The 17,745-nt window shown below is 43.4% G+C and overlaps 1 protein-coding gene across 1 annotated transcript in view; it reads right to left on the bottom strand.

The window, feature by feature from the left end:
- The window catches only part of AKAP12 (A-kinase anchoring protein 12), a 98,789-nt gene extending 81,319 nt beyond the window's left edge, over positions 1–17,470 (bottom strand). Inside the window, exon 1 of the mRNA XM_041742618.1 lies at positions 17,142–17,470. Within this exon, the coding sequence (XP_041598552.1) occupies positions 17,142–17,303 (162 nt within the window). The 5' untranslated portion in view covers positions 17,304–17,470. The remainder of the gene's footprint in view (positions 1–17,141) is intronic.
- Between the last annotated feature and the right edge of the window lie 275 nt (positions 17,471–17,745).

Here is a 17,745-nt window from a genome sequence, read left to right as displayed (position 1 = left end):
TTTAAGATTTCATTTGAGAGGCAGAGAGAGAAGCAGACTCCCCGCTGAGCAGGGAGCCTGATGTGGGGCTCCATTTGAGGACCCAGACCCCAAAATCATGACCTGAGCCGAAGGCAGATGCTTAACCGAGTCCCCCAGGCGCTCCAGTGGAGTATTTTTTGAATGGATGCCTCATAGACCAGTTTGCAAGGCAATAACTATATGAGTTCTGAGTTAGACAAAGTCCAAAGCTACTAGTTCAGGAGGTGGTACTTCTGCTTTTAGGTACCAGACTCTCAGAAATCAGCCCGTGAGTCAGAAAATTTAAGTTTAAGAAAAGAAAGGACTCTGGAAGTCACATCAACACTTCTTTTTACACATACAAAAAATAAATCTAAGGCTGCAAACTGGGCAGCCCAGGTGGCTCAGCGGTTTAGCGCCACCTTCAGCCCAGAGCCTGATCCTGGAGACCAGGGATCGAGTCCCACGTCCCGCTGCCTCCATGGAGCCTGCTTCCCCCTCTGCCTGTGCCTCTGCCTCTCTCTGTCTCAAGAATAAATAATTAAAATCTTAAAAATAAATAAATAAATAAAGGCTGCAAACTTTGGGTAGTAAACTACCTTTGGTTTGCAGGCAAAGGAAATGGGCTTAAACTCTAAAGTATAAGGAAACCAAGACCCAGAAAACTGGTCAAAACCTTATACTTGGCAGGCATTGTAGAATGTCTCCTCAGCTTTAGAAGGACGAGGGAGGGGCTGAGCCTGCCCTTTTTTTTTTTTTTTTTTTTAAAGATTTCTTTTAAATGTATTTATTCATGAGAGACACACAGAGGGAGAAAGCAGAGACACAGGCAGAAGGAGAAGCAGGCTCCAGACAGAGAACCTGATGTGGGACTCGATCCTGGGTCTCCAGGATCACACTCCTGCTGAAGTCGGCGCTAAACTGCTAAGCCACGGGGGCTGCCCTGAGCCTGCCCTTTGAGATGGTATTCACCTGTGAAATAGTCCTGATATACCATGGCTTCACTAAGATCTCTCCCATACTAAGCCTGCTGTTTGTAATAAAAATCATACAGGCTTTAGGGATTTTCTCTTTTTGGAGATGGGGAGAAGGAAAACAAAAACTTTTTCAACTTCATTAATTCACACCAGACACTATTTGTTGAAAATTAAAACACCAATAAAATCAAACATTTGAAACTTTAGGTCAACTGATCCTACTTCTGCTTCAAACAGAATTCTCAAAATAAAAGCCAATCTAATAACAAAATAAATTTATAACCCAAACTACAATTATGTTTCCATACAAATGTGATCAAGATTCCATACTCTGTATTTACTATGCCCATGGTGGTGGAAAATTTACTTTAGTCATGTTGACTTTTCTCTCAAGCCATGCTGCTGTGCTACACAGAAAAGTTCTTAAAATTAAACATGCAATGAAGAAAACTTCTCATTACCACATTCATTGACTGAAAAGAAGAAAAATGTATAGAAGATCAAAAAATATTTAGTAAACCATTGTTTTTTGTCTTCTCTCTCAATGCTCAAGACTCAACTTGGGAATGAACCATAAGGGAATGATAGGTGCATGACTAGAAGCAAAGCAAAGTCTGGAGAGCTTTATATACCTACAAGCAGAGGGCCTCTCCAATTACAGGGTCCAGGGAACTTCTACTTTATAATCGCCTACATCTATAAAGCAATTATATGTAGAGAAAAATAGCCAGAAGCAGGAAGGCTAGCGGGTTTTTTCAATTTTTAGAAACTATATTCCATCAACTTTATTTCCATTTTCTTTGCCTTTGCACAAAAGCAGCTTATGAACATGCAGTGGATGTTCCTACCCACTTGGTGGCCTGAGCAGAGGAAGCTAGCAGACCAGTAGGAAGACTAGTGTAGATGAATGCTGCATATATTGCATAGGATAATTAAAATTGGGAAATAAGGAAAAGGTCTAAGGAAGCAGAACTAAAACCAACAGAACTTCATGGCAGCCTGGACATTGATCAATGACAGGAAGAGCAAGAGGAAGATTGGGATACCATTCTCTGAGATGGCCAGATTCCAAGAGGGTTCCCAGAAGCAGGCAAAAGGGACAGAAGGAATGTTATTTGTGAGGTCCACTTGTCTAATTAATACACAGATGTATACATGAGACTGAAAGTTGGTGGACATAATTTAGTGTTAAAACCCTGGGAGAGGACAAAATGTCCTAAGGACAATGCCTTGATCACAGAGGGCAAATCAGTTGGAGGATGATCCTAAGGGAGGAAATGTGTTTAAAATGGAATGGAGTTCAACAGGGTACAGTGGGACGGATGATGAACTGGGATGTCAGGAGGGCAGAGCAAAACCAAAAGGGAAAAGAGGGTGATTATATGGGCCTGGCACTCAAGTATACCCAAATTAAAAAGAAAAATACGTGGTATCGATTCATCTAGGTTATATGACTTGCCTCCAAACCCAAATTGCTCATACAACCTCACATCAGCTATTTCCAGGTCATGATGGGGTAGAAAGAGTGGGGTCAGTGGAAATAGGTTGGCTAATAAAAACTAACCATTCGACATTTACAGATGGAGTAATAGATTATGAGATACCTAGAAAAACAGAGGGCACTGGTATCACAGGAGCTATCGAGTATCCAGAAGTTAATAAGAGACAAAAAAAATAAAGAGACATCTCTTTGGCTTCATAGCCAAGACCCCCCTACACACTGCAGTGGTTCCATACCCACCAGCCCCAAGACTGGGAGCTGAGCAAACCACGGGGAGACCTCTAGTATTGAACACAGGAGCTAGTGAACCAAAGCTCTATTTCCTAGTTAAATTTTCATTTTGCTGGCTCATCCCTATCCCTCATAGGGATACCATTTACCACAAAGAAGCTATGAGCTATTGGTAAAATAAAAAAAGTATGTAGAAGAGCCCAAAAAAACTGCCTGGGACCTAATGGGTACTCAAAACCGACAAACATTAGTGAGTTGACAGTTATTTAGAGGAGGAACTTTTAAAATATTTCCATATATACTTGACCTTACAGTTTATGCATATCTTTAACTCATTTTCTACAGATTTCAACCTTGAAATCAACACAGAAACACACCATGCACAACTGTGTGGAGATGTCAAACATAGGCAAAGACACAAAACTGACAAGTCCAGTCCCTGGACTGACCGGTCTTCTTCCCCTGAAAACAAGTTAGTGCATTGAGAATAAGCACAAAAGTTACACTTTAGAAAAAAGTGAGCAATTCAGTTAATATACTATGCATACACTAATTTAAAAAACACAGTGGGCATCTATCTAGGTAGCCTAGTTGGTTAAGCATCTCCCTTTAGCTCAGGTCATGATCCCAGCGTCCTAAAATCAAATTCCCCATCAGCTCCTTGCTCAGCAGGAACTCTGCTTCTCCCTCCTCCTTGTCCTCTCTCAGACTCGCACTCTCTCTCTCCAATAAATAAAATCTTTAAAAAATAAAAAACAGAGTAGGACACTTGGGTAGCTCAATCCGGTTATACCTCCAACTCTTGTGGGACTGAGCTCCACATTGGCTCCGTGCTGGGGGTGGGGCCTGAATGGGATTCTCTCTCTGGCTCCTTCTGCCCCTCTCCCGCCTCATGCTCACTCATGCTTGCTATCAAAAAAATAAATAAAAATATAAATACAGTAATAGCAAATATTTATTTAGAAGCAAGAATCAGTAGCTTATGCTTCAATTGAATTGTTCCTGCTTATTATGGCCTAAAATAATCTTACAAGAATAGTCCTACATTGATTTTTAGGTTTTAAAAGTGGCAACCTTCTTTAAAATTTAGCTTAGTTGCAATCTTAAATACAGTTATTTGCTCTGATTTGCTTTGATCAGACTGAAGAAAATACATCAGTGTCTTTCTCAACTTCTAATCCAAAGCCCAAGTAAGCCAGCTGATCAGCTCATAGCAAAGGAATCATAAGCTTTGAGAATTTTTTCTTCTTCATGACCATAAAAAGCAACAAAGGGTGACATTTCTCTTTACTCTTATTTGCCAGAGGAAGAATTTGCAATTCCATTCAAGAAGGCTCTATTTTGACCTTCCCCTGATCTTCGTTCAAGTTCACATACAGTTACAATACCTCCAGTATTCACTGCAGGAGCTGGAAAGGGTTTGAGGAACACAATAATTGACAGCATTTAACTCCACAGTAGTCCAATTGTCTTTGGCTCCAGAAAATACGGTTAAAGGAAAGTATGAAGGCATAACGTGGTTTCTGCTAGGATGTTTAGCTCTACGTGCAGTTAAATGCCATAGAAATAGTCTATAAACATTTCTTAGACTCACTACAGACTGAAGATAATCTCAATCTGATACAATTATCTGGATTATCTGAACAATGGAATTAATCCAAACTATCTTCAACCCCCCCAATTCTAATGATCCTGATTGTTGCCTAAACTTTCTACTTCTCTCTCCTCCCCCCACCAAAATATATTCGCAAATCTAGACATCACTTAATAAAGATATGAAAGCATGAAATATTTCATCTCAGGATAATCTGAGGCATTTCCCAAATAACATACATTTAAAAGCTGGGACATATTCCACATTTTCCCATTTTAACCAGAGGAATCTCTCTACATGTGATGTGATTAATTTAAAAATTAGATATACAAAAAAAGCAATCATTTTTTATATGAATGAAATGAAAACTCATCTTTCCCATGCCCCCACCAAAAAGCACAAATTTCCCTAATGTTTTATAATTATTGTCTCGGATTAGAAACTAAGTGGCAGTCCCCGCCTACATGCTAACAGATGTTGATTTGGATCCCAATTATTGGCTTCACATTGCCAATCGCAATAAATGCAGAAGTCAAACCTAGAATTCAATATTCTCCACAGCAGAGCCACAAGCTACCTCTCCAGATTCCTCACTCTTCCAGCTTCATTCTCTTCTCTAGCCCAGCATTTTTCAATTGCATTTGGTTAAAGATGCCAGATATTAAAGATTCTGCAAAGTTCTGCAGTTAAGAAAGAGTAAGTAGCCCAACTTTTCCTAGACTGTTTTTCACTCAGTATTTCTCCCAATGTGACAAGGTTCCCTCTTGCTTCGTTTTATCACTTTTAAATATTTATTATTATCTTACTATTTTTCAATTTTCTTGCCTCCTCTCACGCATCTCCATTCTTCAACAATTCACCATAAATTCCATCTCTTCTGCCTTAGTTGGGGATGCTGTGACAAGTTACCATAGCTTAGACAACAAACAAGTATTTCTCACAGTTCTGGAGGCTGGGAGTCCATGATGAAGGTGTGGGCCAAGCTGGGTCCTGTGAGAGCTCTCTCCAGGTTTGCAGAAAGAGGGCTGTCTTCCCATTTTATCCTCATATGGTTAGTAGAAAGCAAGCTGTCTGTCATCCCTGCTTATAAGGTAACTAACCATATAATGAGGGCTCTATCTTCATGACCTATCACCTCCCAAAGGCCCCATTTCCTAATACCATCACATCGGGTATTAAAGTTTCAGCATATGAATTTTAGGGACACTCCATCCATAGTATCCACTATGCCACCTTCCTTGGTACCTTAGTATGTCTCTTTCTCTTGCCTTCAGGGCCTGTCATGTTCATGATTCCTTGTCCAACATTCAGCTACAGTTCATGGCAAAATATGGTTTCAATGAGCTTAAGTCCATGTGGGCACTGTGGTCAACATGTAACTACAAGAAACCCATCTGGTCCCCTGCAGGGCTTAACACTGGCAGCCAAGAAACACCCCTAGTTCACTTAAAAGGAATTCTGAATTTCCTTTTCTTCCTATATATTTACTGTCTATCATCACTTGCCTATATACTCTTTAAATAATTTCTAGTCTGAGATCATGCAGTTAAGGGGGAAAAAAACACCCATTTATCACATCTATGGTTTTTCTGGTCACTAACCTAGAGCCTCAACTGTCTTTCTGGTGTTGCGAGTTCAGGCGAATATGGCGGGTCTGCTACTTCTAGTCCAGCCCTCCTAATTTGCCTAAGACTACAGCACCCTGGGTAAGCAGGAACCCAAGCACCATTGGGGCTACTTGAGAAACTTTCTCTGACAAATGTAATACTTTAAACCATGACCTAGTTCCCTGAATACTTAAGCATTCTTTGCATTCCTCCCTGTCCTGGAGGACTGTTTATCAGGCACGGTTCCAGAAGTGACTTGAAATCTCTTTCTAGATAACATTGTTGGTCCTCTTCAATCACCACAGACTCAGCATATACGACAAAAATCTTTTGAGCATTCAAAAGACCTTACTATGTCTTTAATTAGTATGAAGAGAATAACCAACCTTCGTTTTAAACAAAACAAAACAACTTTCTATACTGTAAACAAAAGATGAATCTAAAACTACCATTAAATTGGGTTTAAAGTTAACTTAAACTTTTCAAAGTTTTACAAAGAAAAACATCAGATCTAAAACCAAACCAACTGGGGTTTTTCCCCCATTACTGTCAACTACTTTTTGTTTAAATTTTATACACTAACTTTTGTCAGGATTGGAGAAAAGATGGTAATAATCAAGACTGATTCAGTAAACATTAGTGTGACATTTTCCACTACTTTTCAATAACTTTCTTCATATAAAACAGGGCCAAAGAACAAAAATTTCCTTTTAAATATTTAGATTAACACTACAGGAGTCAGAAGCTCATGTCTAAGTGTTGAATCACAAAACTGTACACCTGAAACTAATATTACACTGTATTTCACTTCACTGGAATTTAAATAAAAACTTAAAAAAAAACTCATGTCTAAATATTGGTTAAACATGTCATTTCTCAAATAATTAAGGAAAATTCATCATAGAGAGGCTGGCTAATTCTTAGTAAGGTCCTACAGATGATAAGCCTATCTCCAACCCTTCCTCCCTTCCACTGCAGTGTCTATCATGTAAATTCAAAGTCGACAGACCACATCTAAGGTTGAACTTTGCACAGCCTGTGATTTGTTACGGGTATGGAGTAAGACTGTTTTACATAAATATCCAAATGAAGGATAACTTCAAACCAAAGTTTCCTAAGAGGCATTGGGCTTAGTGAAAACTTATCACTCAGCACTGAAAATGTAAACAAAGATTAGACACCATAAAATCCATCAACAATCTTGTCTTATGCACTACAACAACATGTATTGTATTGAGTAAGGAAGACTATCAAGGGTATAACGAAAGGGGAGGAGGGCGGGGGGTGGGGGTGAATGGGTGACGGGCACTGAGGGGGGGCACTTGACGGGATGAGCACTGGGTGTTATTCTGTATGTTGGCAAACTGAACACCAATAAAAAATAAATTTATTATTAAAAAAAAAAGGGTATAACGAAACAAGCTCCCCCAATCACGCTTTCTGGTCTCATGCCCCCCCCACTCTCCCAGATGATCCACTCATGTGGCAACTGCATCTTTGCTGTGTTATTCATGAGCAGCCTTCACCAGCTCTCTGCTGTGAAGATCTCCTGATCCCTGGCTGCAACCCCATGGATCATGCTATTCCCACCCCTCCCTTACAAACATGCAGCTCCTTCATCTTCTGGCACTTTCTGGACTCCCAACCAATGGCCTCATGTGCCTGCCACACCTTTCAAAATGTCCTTTTCCTTTCCCAGAAGCTACCTGGACAATTCAACTGGACAATTCACTGAGATGACAGGTACCAAGCAATGGTGATTCTTCTATGGTCTCTCCAGTGTGTCTGAATCGTCATTATTGAATATTTCCTAGAGGGACCCTATCACCTCACCTAGATTGAGGCACTCGGGGATAATGCTGCGTGTTCCTGTCTCTTCATCTCTCAAAGCATCTAGACCAATGCCTTTCACATGGTAAGTGGTTATGGAATACGTGGCTATTTCTTTTTAATGATTTTATTTATTTATTTGAGAGAGAGAACACAAGTCAGGGGACAGGGCAGAGGGAGGGGGAGGGGGAGCAGCATACTCCTTGCTGAGCAGGGAGCCCAAAGTGGGGCTCGATCCAGGACCCCAGGATCATGACCTGAGCAGAAGGCAGATGCTACCAAGTGAGCCACCCAGGTGCCCCTGGAATACTGGACCGATTTTAATGCATGTTATTACAATATCAAGAAAAATTAAGTCTAGAAGATAACATCTGCTTCCCACTTACTTTTTTCTATTTAGGGGTGTTTCAACTTACCAGAGCCATGGCAGGCCAGGTGTCTCGGTGTCTCAAGTGGATGGGGCCCCCAAATGTGGGGCACAATCAGGTGGAAGCCGGTGGCACAGGCTTCCTCCAGGGCAGAACAAAGGAGACAGACGTTTATTGAACACACTGCCAGAGAGCGGTGGGCAGGGCAGCAGAGGAGCGTCTGTCTGCCAGGAGGCAGCAGGTGGGGGCCGTTTTTTAAGCAGGATGGTGAGGAGGTATAGGGACATATGAAACTTTCCCTTTTTTGGTAACTGTAGTCCATGGGTCAGCTGGGGCTCATGGATATTTTGAGGTAGATCACCCGATGGGCCCGTCTGGATTCAGCTGTGGGCCCTTTTGCCTTGAACAAGTTTCCACTGCTCAAGCCGGCTGCCTCAAAGAGGCCTCTATAGGTAACACCTAAGATGTCGAATATAAAAGTATTTTAAACTCCAGGCTTGCTATTACAACTGACTACATTTTAGCCACTCCCTTAATGCATTTAATTTACTCTACAAATAAGCACAGTAGGGAATTTGTTTAGAGAAAAAAAAACAATAGCAGGTTTATGCCTAGTGCGGAAACTTGAATTTTAAACAGGAGGTGCTATTTAATCGATACTACTGGAAACAACAGGTAACCAGTGTGGTGTGGAAAATGAAATTTGGATCTCTCCCTCCAGATATAAAACAATTCGTTTCTAGCAGATTCAGGAGCTACATATGTGGAAAGAAAAGCTTGCGACTTGTTCAGTCCTCAGTTCTTGGAGCTCACTGTGTATCCCCATTTCCTGGCACAGCGCCTGCAGTACAGAAGCTAATAGAATGTTTATGCAATCAAGACTAACTAGTAAATATAGGATGGGTAAAGCCAGAACCCTACTCTGATCTGCAACCACTTGGTTAGGTTTTAAGATTTCTTCAAGGGGGATCCCTGGGTGGCACAGCGGTTTAGCGCCTGCCTTTGGCGCAGGGCGCAATCCTGGAGACCCGGGACCGAATCCCACGTCAGGCTCCCGGTGCATGGAGCCTGCCTATGTCTCTGCCTCTCTCTCTCTCTCTCTCTCTCTCTGTGACTATCATAAAGAAATTTAAAAAAAAGATTTCTTCAAGGGTTTTTGGACCAGCCAAATACCATTCACTGAGCTCTCAGCTACTCCCTACTTACCAGCACAGTGGAAGCTGTAAATTGATAAATGAGGGAAGGTTTAAGAGGCATCAGGTGGAAATGAAAATGAACACTGACAAGCAGCTCCTTCTTGCTCAGAAAAGATAATCACATTGAATTCAACATCTATTTTTCCTGAATAGCACATTCCATTTAGAAAAGCCTCTACTCTCAGCACACTTGTTTTCAATACAGTAGACTAAAGGGATGAAATTATGTAGGAGAAATATTTCCCTTTGTTTTTTCTTGAAAATGTGTGGTGGGAGTCCTACTCTCCCAACATCATCTCAAACTCTCCCTCCCATACAGGCTCCAACCTTGGTCAACCTATGCTGTCACGTTGGCCTGAAACACATCTCCCTGGCCCTCTATTGACTCCTACATCCTGTACCCCTTCCTTAAGGCAATGATAGCCACACCAGGCACATCAGAATACCTGATGAGCAGTAAGTCCATTGCCTGGGATTCCGATTCAATGCACCTAGGATGGGGTCTTTGAAAAGCTCCCAGGTGATTCAACTGTACAGTCAGATTTGCAACGTCTGCACATAACAAAAGATCAGCCAATGTGGGCAGTGCGGGTGGCTCAGCGGTTTAGCACTGCCTTCAGCCCAGGGTGTGATCCCAGAGTCCCAGGATGGAGTTGCAGGATCAAGTCCCACATCAGGGTCCCTGCATGGAGCCTGCATGAAGCCTGCTTTTCCCTCTGCCTATGTCTTTGCCCGTGTGTGTGTCTCTCATGAATAAATAAATAAAAATCTTAAAAAAAAAAAAAAAAGATCAGCCAATGAGTTGCAATCATCTCCCCTTCTTAAATTTTGGCTTATCTATTTTACAAATCAAACATAAAATTGGTATTTTGCTAAAATGGGGAGTAAAGCAGGGCAGAATGAAACCACAGGGTTCCCTCCTTTTTTAAAAGATCACAGACAAGCTGCATGGAAGACAGAAACCTTTAAACTTACATGAATACTTGTCTTAAGAGAAGCCTAACATGGTCTGGGAAAGATCTTTTAGTTTCTGTGCTTTGGAGCATCTACTTTTTTTTCTGGGAAAGGACATTTATTCCAGTTAACAGAGGCAGGCTGTAGTTTGTCATGAGAAGAAGAACAGAACCCAAGGGAAGGCCTTCAGCCTATTGTTTCCCAGGAGTGGAATTCTGCTGCCCCCAGTCCCAGGCCCAGGTTCCAAAATTTCATGGATCAGAAGTAGGAAGAAATTTCTGGCAACTGGACGATTTTAGACTGCTCCCAGAGGAAAAATTTAAAAATTGTTTGCTAAAGAAGTAGGTCCCTGTCCAAGCAAATAAAATTAAGACCATTTATGAATTTGGGAAGGAATGAGTAAATACGAGTAGTACCTGAGCCACCTTTTTACTCTTAAGCTCGCTTCTTCACCAGCCAGCGGGGTGAATGCTTGGGGGATGAGGAGGTAATAGGAGGTTTTTACTTTTACCATACTCTACAAATCAAAGTTCTCAACCATTAACATTTTTATAAAAATAAAATATTAAGGGCACCCCGCTGGCTCAATCCAGAGAGGGTATGACTCTTGATCTTGGGGTTGTAAGTTTGAGTCCCACGTTGGGCATAGAGATTACTTAATAAAAAAAATAAAAATAAACACTAAATAAATCCTGTTATGTAACGCTTTTATTTATTTTTTAAGATTTTATTTATCTACTCATGAGAGACACAGAGAGACAGAGAGGCAGAGACATAGGCAGAGGGAGAAGCAGGCTCCATGCAGGGAGCCCGACTTGGAACTTGATCCCGGGCCTCCAGAATAAGGCCCTGGGCTGAAGGCGGCACTAAACCGCTGAGCCACCGAGGCTGCCCTGTAATGCTTTTAAATAAAAATTATTACAAGAAGGACTTTTGATCTTATGAAGACTTTGTGATTCAAGAAAGTCAGATTATATGTTTAAATAAATTATTCAAGATAAGAAATATGAAAGTATGTATCACTGAAATTATTATAGATTAACATCTTCCCCTTAATCCTTTTATTAGATGTACAAAACAAGTACAAAACAAGAGGATGATCATACAAAACCCTACCCTGAGAATCTCTAATAAGGTGCTAATTTGCAAGAAAATCATCTAAAATCTAAACAGGCAAGTCCATTATAATTAGATTTTGGAAATTTTAAAGAAGTTTACATTTATAATATACAGTGCCTCTCTCTTCCAAACACAGCTTTTTTTCATATTTTTCCATTATTTGAAAATGAAACATTCTATATTATAATTTTTTTTCAGGTTATAAGAGAACAAAGAATTGTGTTCAAGGATATTTAGTTTGGCTTTTTTCATGAGATAAAAGTACTGATATCTTTTTCTCACTGCTATAAATTCTAGTTCCTCACTTCATGAATGGACTATAGCATATAGAACTATAGAGGACAAGGATAAGCACCATGTAGCTTGACTTTCCTTTCAGTGGTATTCTATAAGACTGAATGTGTTATGGGGATCCCTGGGTGGCGCAGCGGTTTGGCGCCTGCCTTTGGCCCAGGGCGCGATCCTGGAGACCCGGGATCGAATCCCACGTCGGGCTCCCGGTGCATGGAGCCTGCTTCTCCCTCTGCCTGTGTCTCTGCCTCTCTCTCTATCTCTCTGTGACTATTGTAAATAAATAAAAATTAAAAAAAAATTTAAAAAAAAAAGACTGAATGTGTTAAAGCTGATGGAGAAAAAGAAATAATTTCATAATGTATTTTTAAAGCAAAACATGTTATTTCTGTGTTTTGTTTTTTTTTAAGATTTTATTTAAGAGAGAGAGAGAAAGCATGAGCAGAGAGAGGGGCAGAGGGAGAAGGAGACTCCCCGTTGAGCAGGGAACCCTATGTGGAGCTCCATCCCAGGACCCTGAGATCATGACCTGAGCCAAAGGCAGACGCTTAACCAACCAAGCCACCAAGTATCCCTGTTTTATTAATTATCCTATAAAATACCAAGTTAGAATAATCTTTATTCTAATTGCTTTCAAGTGATCAAAGCAGACATTAGCAGACCTAAAGTAGACTCAAAAGGATGCATGTTTGAGGCCTGTTCATTATAGAAGTATTTCGAATGGAAATCTTCACTGATTTCACACATCCACTAACCTACGGGGATAACCTATAACGGATTAAAGGGGTGGCACTGCAATCTATGTCTTCTAAACGATCATTCTCCTACCACATCTCCAATTTTTGGACTGCGTTCTACTCACAAAGCAGCACCTCTTTTTTTTTTTTTTTTTTTTTTATTTATGATAGTCACAGAGAGAGAGAGAGAGGCAGAGACACAGGCGGAGGGAGAAGCAGGCTCCATGCACCAGGAGCCTGATGTGGGATTCGATCCCGGGTCTCCAGGATCGCGCCCTGGGCTAAAGGCAGGCGCCAAACCGCTGCGCCACCCAGGGATCCCAGCACCTCTTGTAATCTGGGGGAAATCCACAGGAACACAGGTAGCCACACACACACACACACACACACACACACACACACACACACACACTACACCACTGTTAACAAACATTTAATTCTCTCCTAATCGTCCTAAATTCTGGCCCTTTTATTATAAAACCGGTGACATAATCACACTAAGGTCATTGTCGTTCTCCATTCCATTCTGTAAACAGAAGACAAGTGGGACAAAGTATCCTACCTCAGCCTGGGAAGAAACATGAAATGCAGCTGGCCAATTCAGTTGTCTGTTTTAGTGCATAAAGAGCAAACATATCCTTAAATCTACCTATCAGATGATTTCTATTTGTGTACAGCTTTATGTTTTGGTGATTCATAGCTCTTGTAACCAAACAGAACCATAGGGAGGGCGCCAAGGTGGCTCAGTCAGTTAAGTGTCTGCCTTCGGCTCAGGTCATGATCCCAGGGCAGGAATCGAGCCCCTTCTTGGGCTCCCTGCTCAGTGGGGAGTCTGCTTCTCCCTCCCTCTCTGCCTGCAGCTCCCCCTACTTTTGCGCATGCTTTCTCTCTCTGGCAAACAAATAAAATCTTTTAAAAATCTAAGAATTTTAATGGAACCATAGCCAGAAGGACATAGAATAACAGTCCCCATGGGCCTCATGGTTGCAACTGACCACTGCTCCATTTTCAGCTCTGAAGTCACTGATTGAGCAGAAAATACAACAAAAATAATTCACAGAATTATGATTGTCCAGACTGAACTTACAACTTGGCTCAAGAAATCAAGATTTGCCAGAGACTCTAAGTAAATTTGTTCCACCCTATATTGCTATATTGACATCTGAGTGAAAATATTCTTTCAAACTTTTAAAAACAAGTGATTGGGGAACAGGAGCCTCTATTTGCTACTTGCATTTAGTGTTTTAGACAGTAGTCTAATATTTCCACCCCTGCAGTGGTCAAAATGGCCAAGTCTCAAAATTAAACCTAGCAAGTAACTGATCACACCATCACCGCCCCAGAATTTACACATATAAGACTGTAAAAAATTGACTGTAAGATAAGACTCCTTCCATTCTATTGAAATACACCAAGGATAGGATCTCAGGGTTGCTCAGTGGTTTAGCGCCTGCCTCCAGCCCAGGGAGTGATCCTGGAGTCCCAGGATCCAGTCCCAGGATCCAGTCCCGCATCAGGCTCCCAGCATGGAACCTGCTTCTCCCTCTGCCTGTGTCTCTGCCTTTCTCTCTCTCTCTCTATGTCTATCATGAATAAATAAAATCTTTAATAAATAAATAAATAAATAAATAAATAAAAAGAAATACACCAGATAAACCCAAGACATGTACCTCAGTGTGCCTGAATGTTAGGCTTCAATAATCAAGGTTTTTTAGACTCCATCTGATCTGATAGAAATGATATTCAATTAGTGTAACGTCTTTTGAGGGCTGAGTACTTAGTAAATGACAGATAACTACAATTTACAAAAAAAAAAAAAGTAAACTGGATTACTAACTAGGCAGCAGGCAACTGATATAAATACTATTAGATAGGGGGGAAAAATCTGTTAATAGCCTTTAGTTAATGATCAGCACTCTACCAGGAAAGGGGAGGTTGTATTAGTCTAAACCCCCAAATGTCCACACATCCAATCAAGATAGCTCAAGATGCGATTCATATCTAATTCAAAGGTTGTCTTTTCTTTTTTTTTCTTTAATTTGAGAAAGAGAGCGTGAGAGAAACAGCACAAGCAGAGCAGACGGGAGAGTTAGACAGAGAAACATACTCCCTGCTGGCCCAACAGGGGCTGGATCCCAGGATGACAACCTGAGGGATCATGACCTGAGCCTAAGGGAGACGCTTAACCAACTGAGCCATCCAGGTACCTAATTCAGGACTAATTTAATGTATTTCAGGACTCACTTGAGCCACTTGCATTTATAATATTTTGTCTATTTGAAATTAAAGACAATTCGAAATTGCAATGCTAACAAGCCACTTTATTTCTGGAAAAGTAGAAACCAAAGACGCTAAATCAGCATTTTGTGCCAAAATATTTCCTCAGTCTATTAATAACAGGGCCTATTTGGTTTAGTCACTATCTGATACATGACGCAGAGCACAATAAGGCCACAGTCAAAGGTTAAATTGTAGAAAAAGGAGATGGCCCAAGGTATTTCCAACTTGACAACATCCAATCAAAACCAGAGAGCTAGTATTGTCTTCCATGCCTGGGAGCATGACACACATGGGGGAACACTTGGGCAAACGCATGGGGGTTGGGGGGTCCATGCTCTTGTGGAGCATCCAGAGCCAGATGAACACTAACCCCACAAATGTAGAAACTGCTAGGATGGGTCAGGGGTACTACAGGAGCCTGGAAAGGCAGATGGGATTACTCAGGGGTCAGCAACTGAAGTTTCACAGGGCCAAGAGGGGAGGCAAGAGCTATGTGCTGAGTCATTCTTAATTAGGGAGTTCTTTTCAAAAGGACTTTTGAAAACCTGTGTAATAAATTTTGCTAGTTGAAATGAAAAACGACACCATTTTCCAAGGATACATGTAAGTGTATTGATTTGTCTCCAAATTGATAACTGGGCAGTGTGCCAGAGAGTTCAATGATAGTCTAGATGTTATTTAAGTAGTTTTTCTTTTTTTTTTTTTCCAAGGAGGTTGCTTGGCTGCTTCAAGATGGTGACTAGGAAAGAGGGAGGGTGAGGTTATGGCAGAAGGACAAAAAGAACGGAAGGAATATTTTTAAATGAACAAACTCAAGTTTCCAGGAAAGGGATTAAGTATCCTATTTCAGCATGAACTGTTAAGAAGACCTGAAAGTAGTAAAAACCAAGAAAAAAAAAAAATGTCTCCAATTGCAAGCTTTTAGCAATTACACGTTAAAACTACGTTCACTACCAGATTCTAAAATACTGGTTATGTGGCCATTTTGGCAGTAGTTGGCATCAAAAGGTGATGTACAGTAGGTATTAAAATGTGACTTAGACCTCAACGGGCTAGCACCTTATTTATGCCCAAAGCTTTGGCATGTCTTAGAAAATTAGATATTCCAGCAGTTTTTACTTGGTAGTATCTATAGCTCTAGGGACCATGGGTTTTACAAGTAGTTATAAATTAAAGACTAGAAGTAATCTAATTAAGAGCCCAAACTAGACTAGGACAGCTAAAAGAGGTCACGGCAATGAGGTCACAGTTCTGTGAAATTTACCTAGATTGTAAGGGGGGAGGGGTGTTTTTCACACTGTAAACACCTACAAGTCCTCACATTTTGTATCCTCAGATACAACACAGGTTGTAAACCCGTGTAAAACATGGGGTTTAAAAAAAAAAAAAACACATCAATATGTAAGTTATCCACCATCTTCCCAACCCATGTAAAACATAGATTTTTTTTTTTTTTTTTTTTTGTTAAATATATGAGCATAAGTTATCCACCATCTTCCTATCAGGATATCGCAAAACAGGTTAGGTGACGCCTTGCTAGCGAACACACTTGCTGGAAAATAGATCTAAAATGCAACGATCCAAACAAGTCACAGTCTTGGCGGCTGTAGTGGCCAAGAAGAAATATTTCAGCTTTGAAGACAGAAGACTATAAAATACACAATTTCTAGGAGGCTCAGCACTGCGTCCAGAGTCAGGGGGGCCAGGAGTGCCCGCGGACGCCTCTGACCGCAGCCCCGGACGACCCGCGGCGACTCCCCCGGAGTGTTCGTGCACTGGAGCCCCCGGGCCGCGAACGGAGCGAGGAGGAGGACCCTGCCTCGCCTACGAAGCCCGTCACCCCTTGAGGAAGGGCAGCGTCCGCCCAGGTTTTCTTTGGCTCCGAGCGAGCTACACCGCAGGCTTTCTTGCACCAGGAAGGCGGTGCCGCCGCAGGACCGGGTACCAAACCCGGTGGCCCCGGGCACCCACGGGGCTGGCTCGCCACGCTGCGCCGCGGGTCCCGGCCCAACAGCTGACTTTCCGCCGCCCGGAAAAGAGGGGCGGGGAGGGGCGGCGGGGGCGCGCGGGACCCTCGGCGGGCGGGTCCCTAACCCCCCCCACCCCGCCCGGATTCCCCCGCGCAGCCCGCGAGTCTCGGGCTGGGTCGCCCCCACCGGAAGAGTGCGGAGAAAGGCAGGGCGAGCGGGGGGCGGGGGGCGGGTTTTATTACTGCGGATGGCGCAGTCGCCTCCCCCCGAGACCCGCGACAAAGATGCAAGCCCGCCGCGCCCGCCGCCGCTCCGGTCCCGCCCCGGCGCGTGAGACCCTGGAGAGCTGGGAACAGGGGTACGTGCTCCCGAGTTTGCAGATGGGCTGGACGCGCCGGGAAGTTCCCGCCGGCTGACACCGGGGGGGCTCACGCCGCCCCCCGCCCAACCCCCGCCCCCGGGGCAGGTGGCCCGGCGCGCGCGTACCTTGGTGGCGGGGTCCGCGGCGGCGATGGCGGGGTCCCCCGGCTCGCCGGGAGCCGCCTCCGCCGCGAGGCCGCCGCCGCCGGGCTGGGGCTCGGCCGGCGTGGTGCTCCCCGCCTCCGGCTGCTCGGGGCTGCGCTGCTCCGTGGAGCTCCCGGCCCCCATGGCTCCGCGGCGGTTCCCCCGCGCCCAGGCGCCCGGCTGCGGCTGCGGCTGCGGCTGCGGCTGCGGCTTCCGCGGGTCCAGGGACGCGGAGAGGAGCAGAAGCCGCGCGCCCGCGAGGTCCCGGGAGCGCCTTCCTCTCCCGCCGTCCTCCTCCGAACGCGCCCAGCCTGCGAATGAACGAGACGCGCTCGCGGCAAACTCCTTAAAAGAAAAAAAAAAAAAAAAAAAAAAAGCCACCTCTTTGCCTCCTCCTCCTCCTCCCCCTTGTTTTTCCCTCGCTTCATCACATGAGCGCAGCCCCAGACACGCCTTGCAGCAGCATCTCCCCCCGGGCCGTGGGACCCGCGGCGCACCCGAGCCTCCGCCGGGGTCCCGCGGGCCCTCCCGGTCCCCGCACGGCGACACCAGCTGGGGGGACGCCCAGGCTTGCGGAGGGGCAGGG

The sequence above is a fragment of the Vulpes lagopus genome, chromosome 2 (genome assembly GCF_018345385.1).
Source record: "Vulpes lagopus strain Blue_001 chromosome 2, ASM1834538v1, whole genome shotgun sequence".
In the NCBI taxonomy this organism is placed as follows: domain Eukaryota; kingdom Metazoa; phylum Chordata; class Mammalia; order Carnivora; family Canidae; genus Vulpes; species Vulpes lagopus.
Note: the sequence above shows the minus strand (reverse complement) of the source record. Positions and strands in the feature narration are given on the sequence as shown.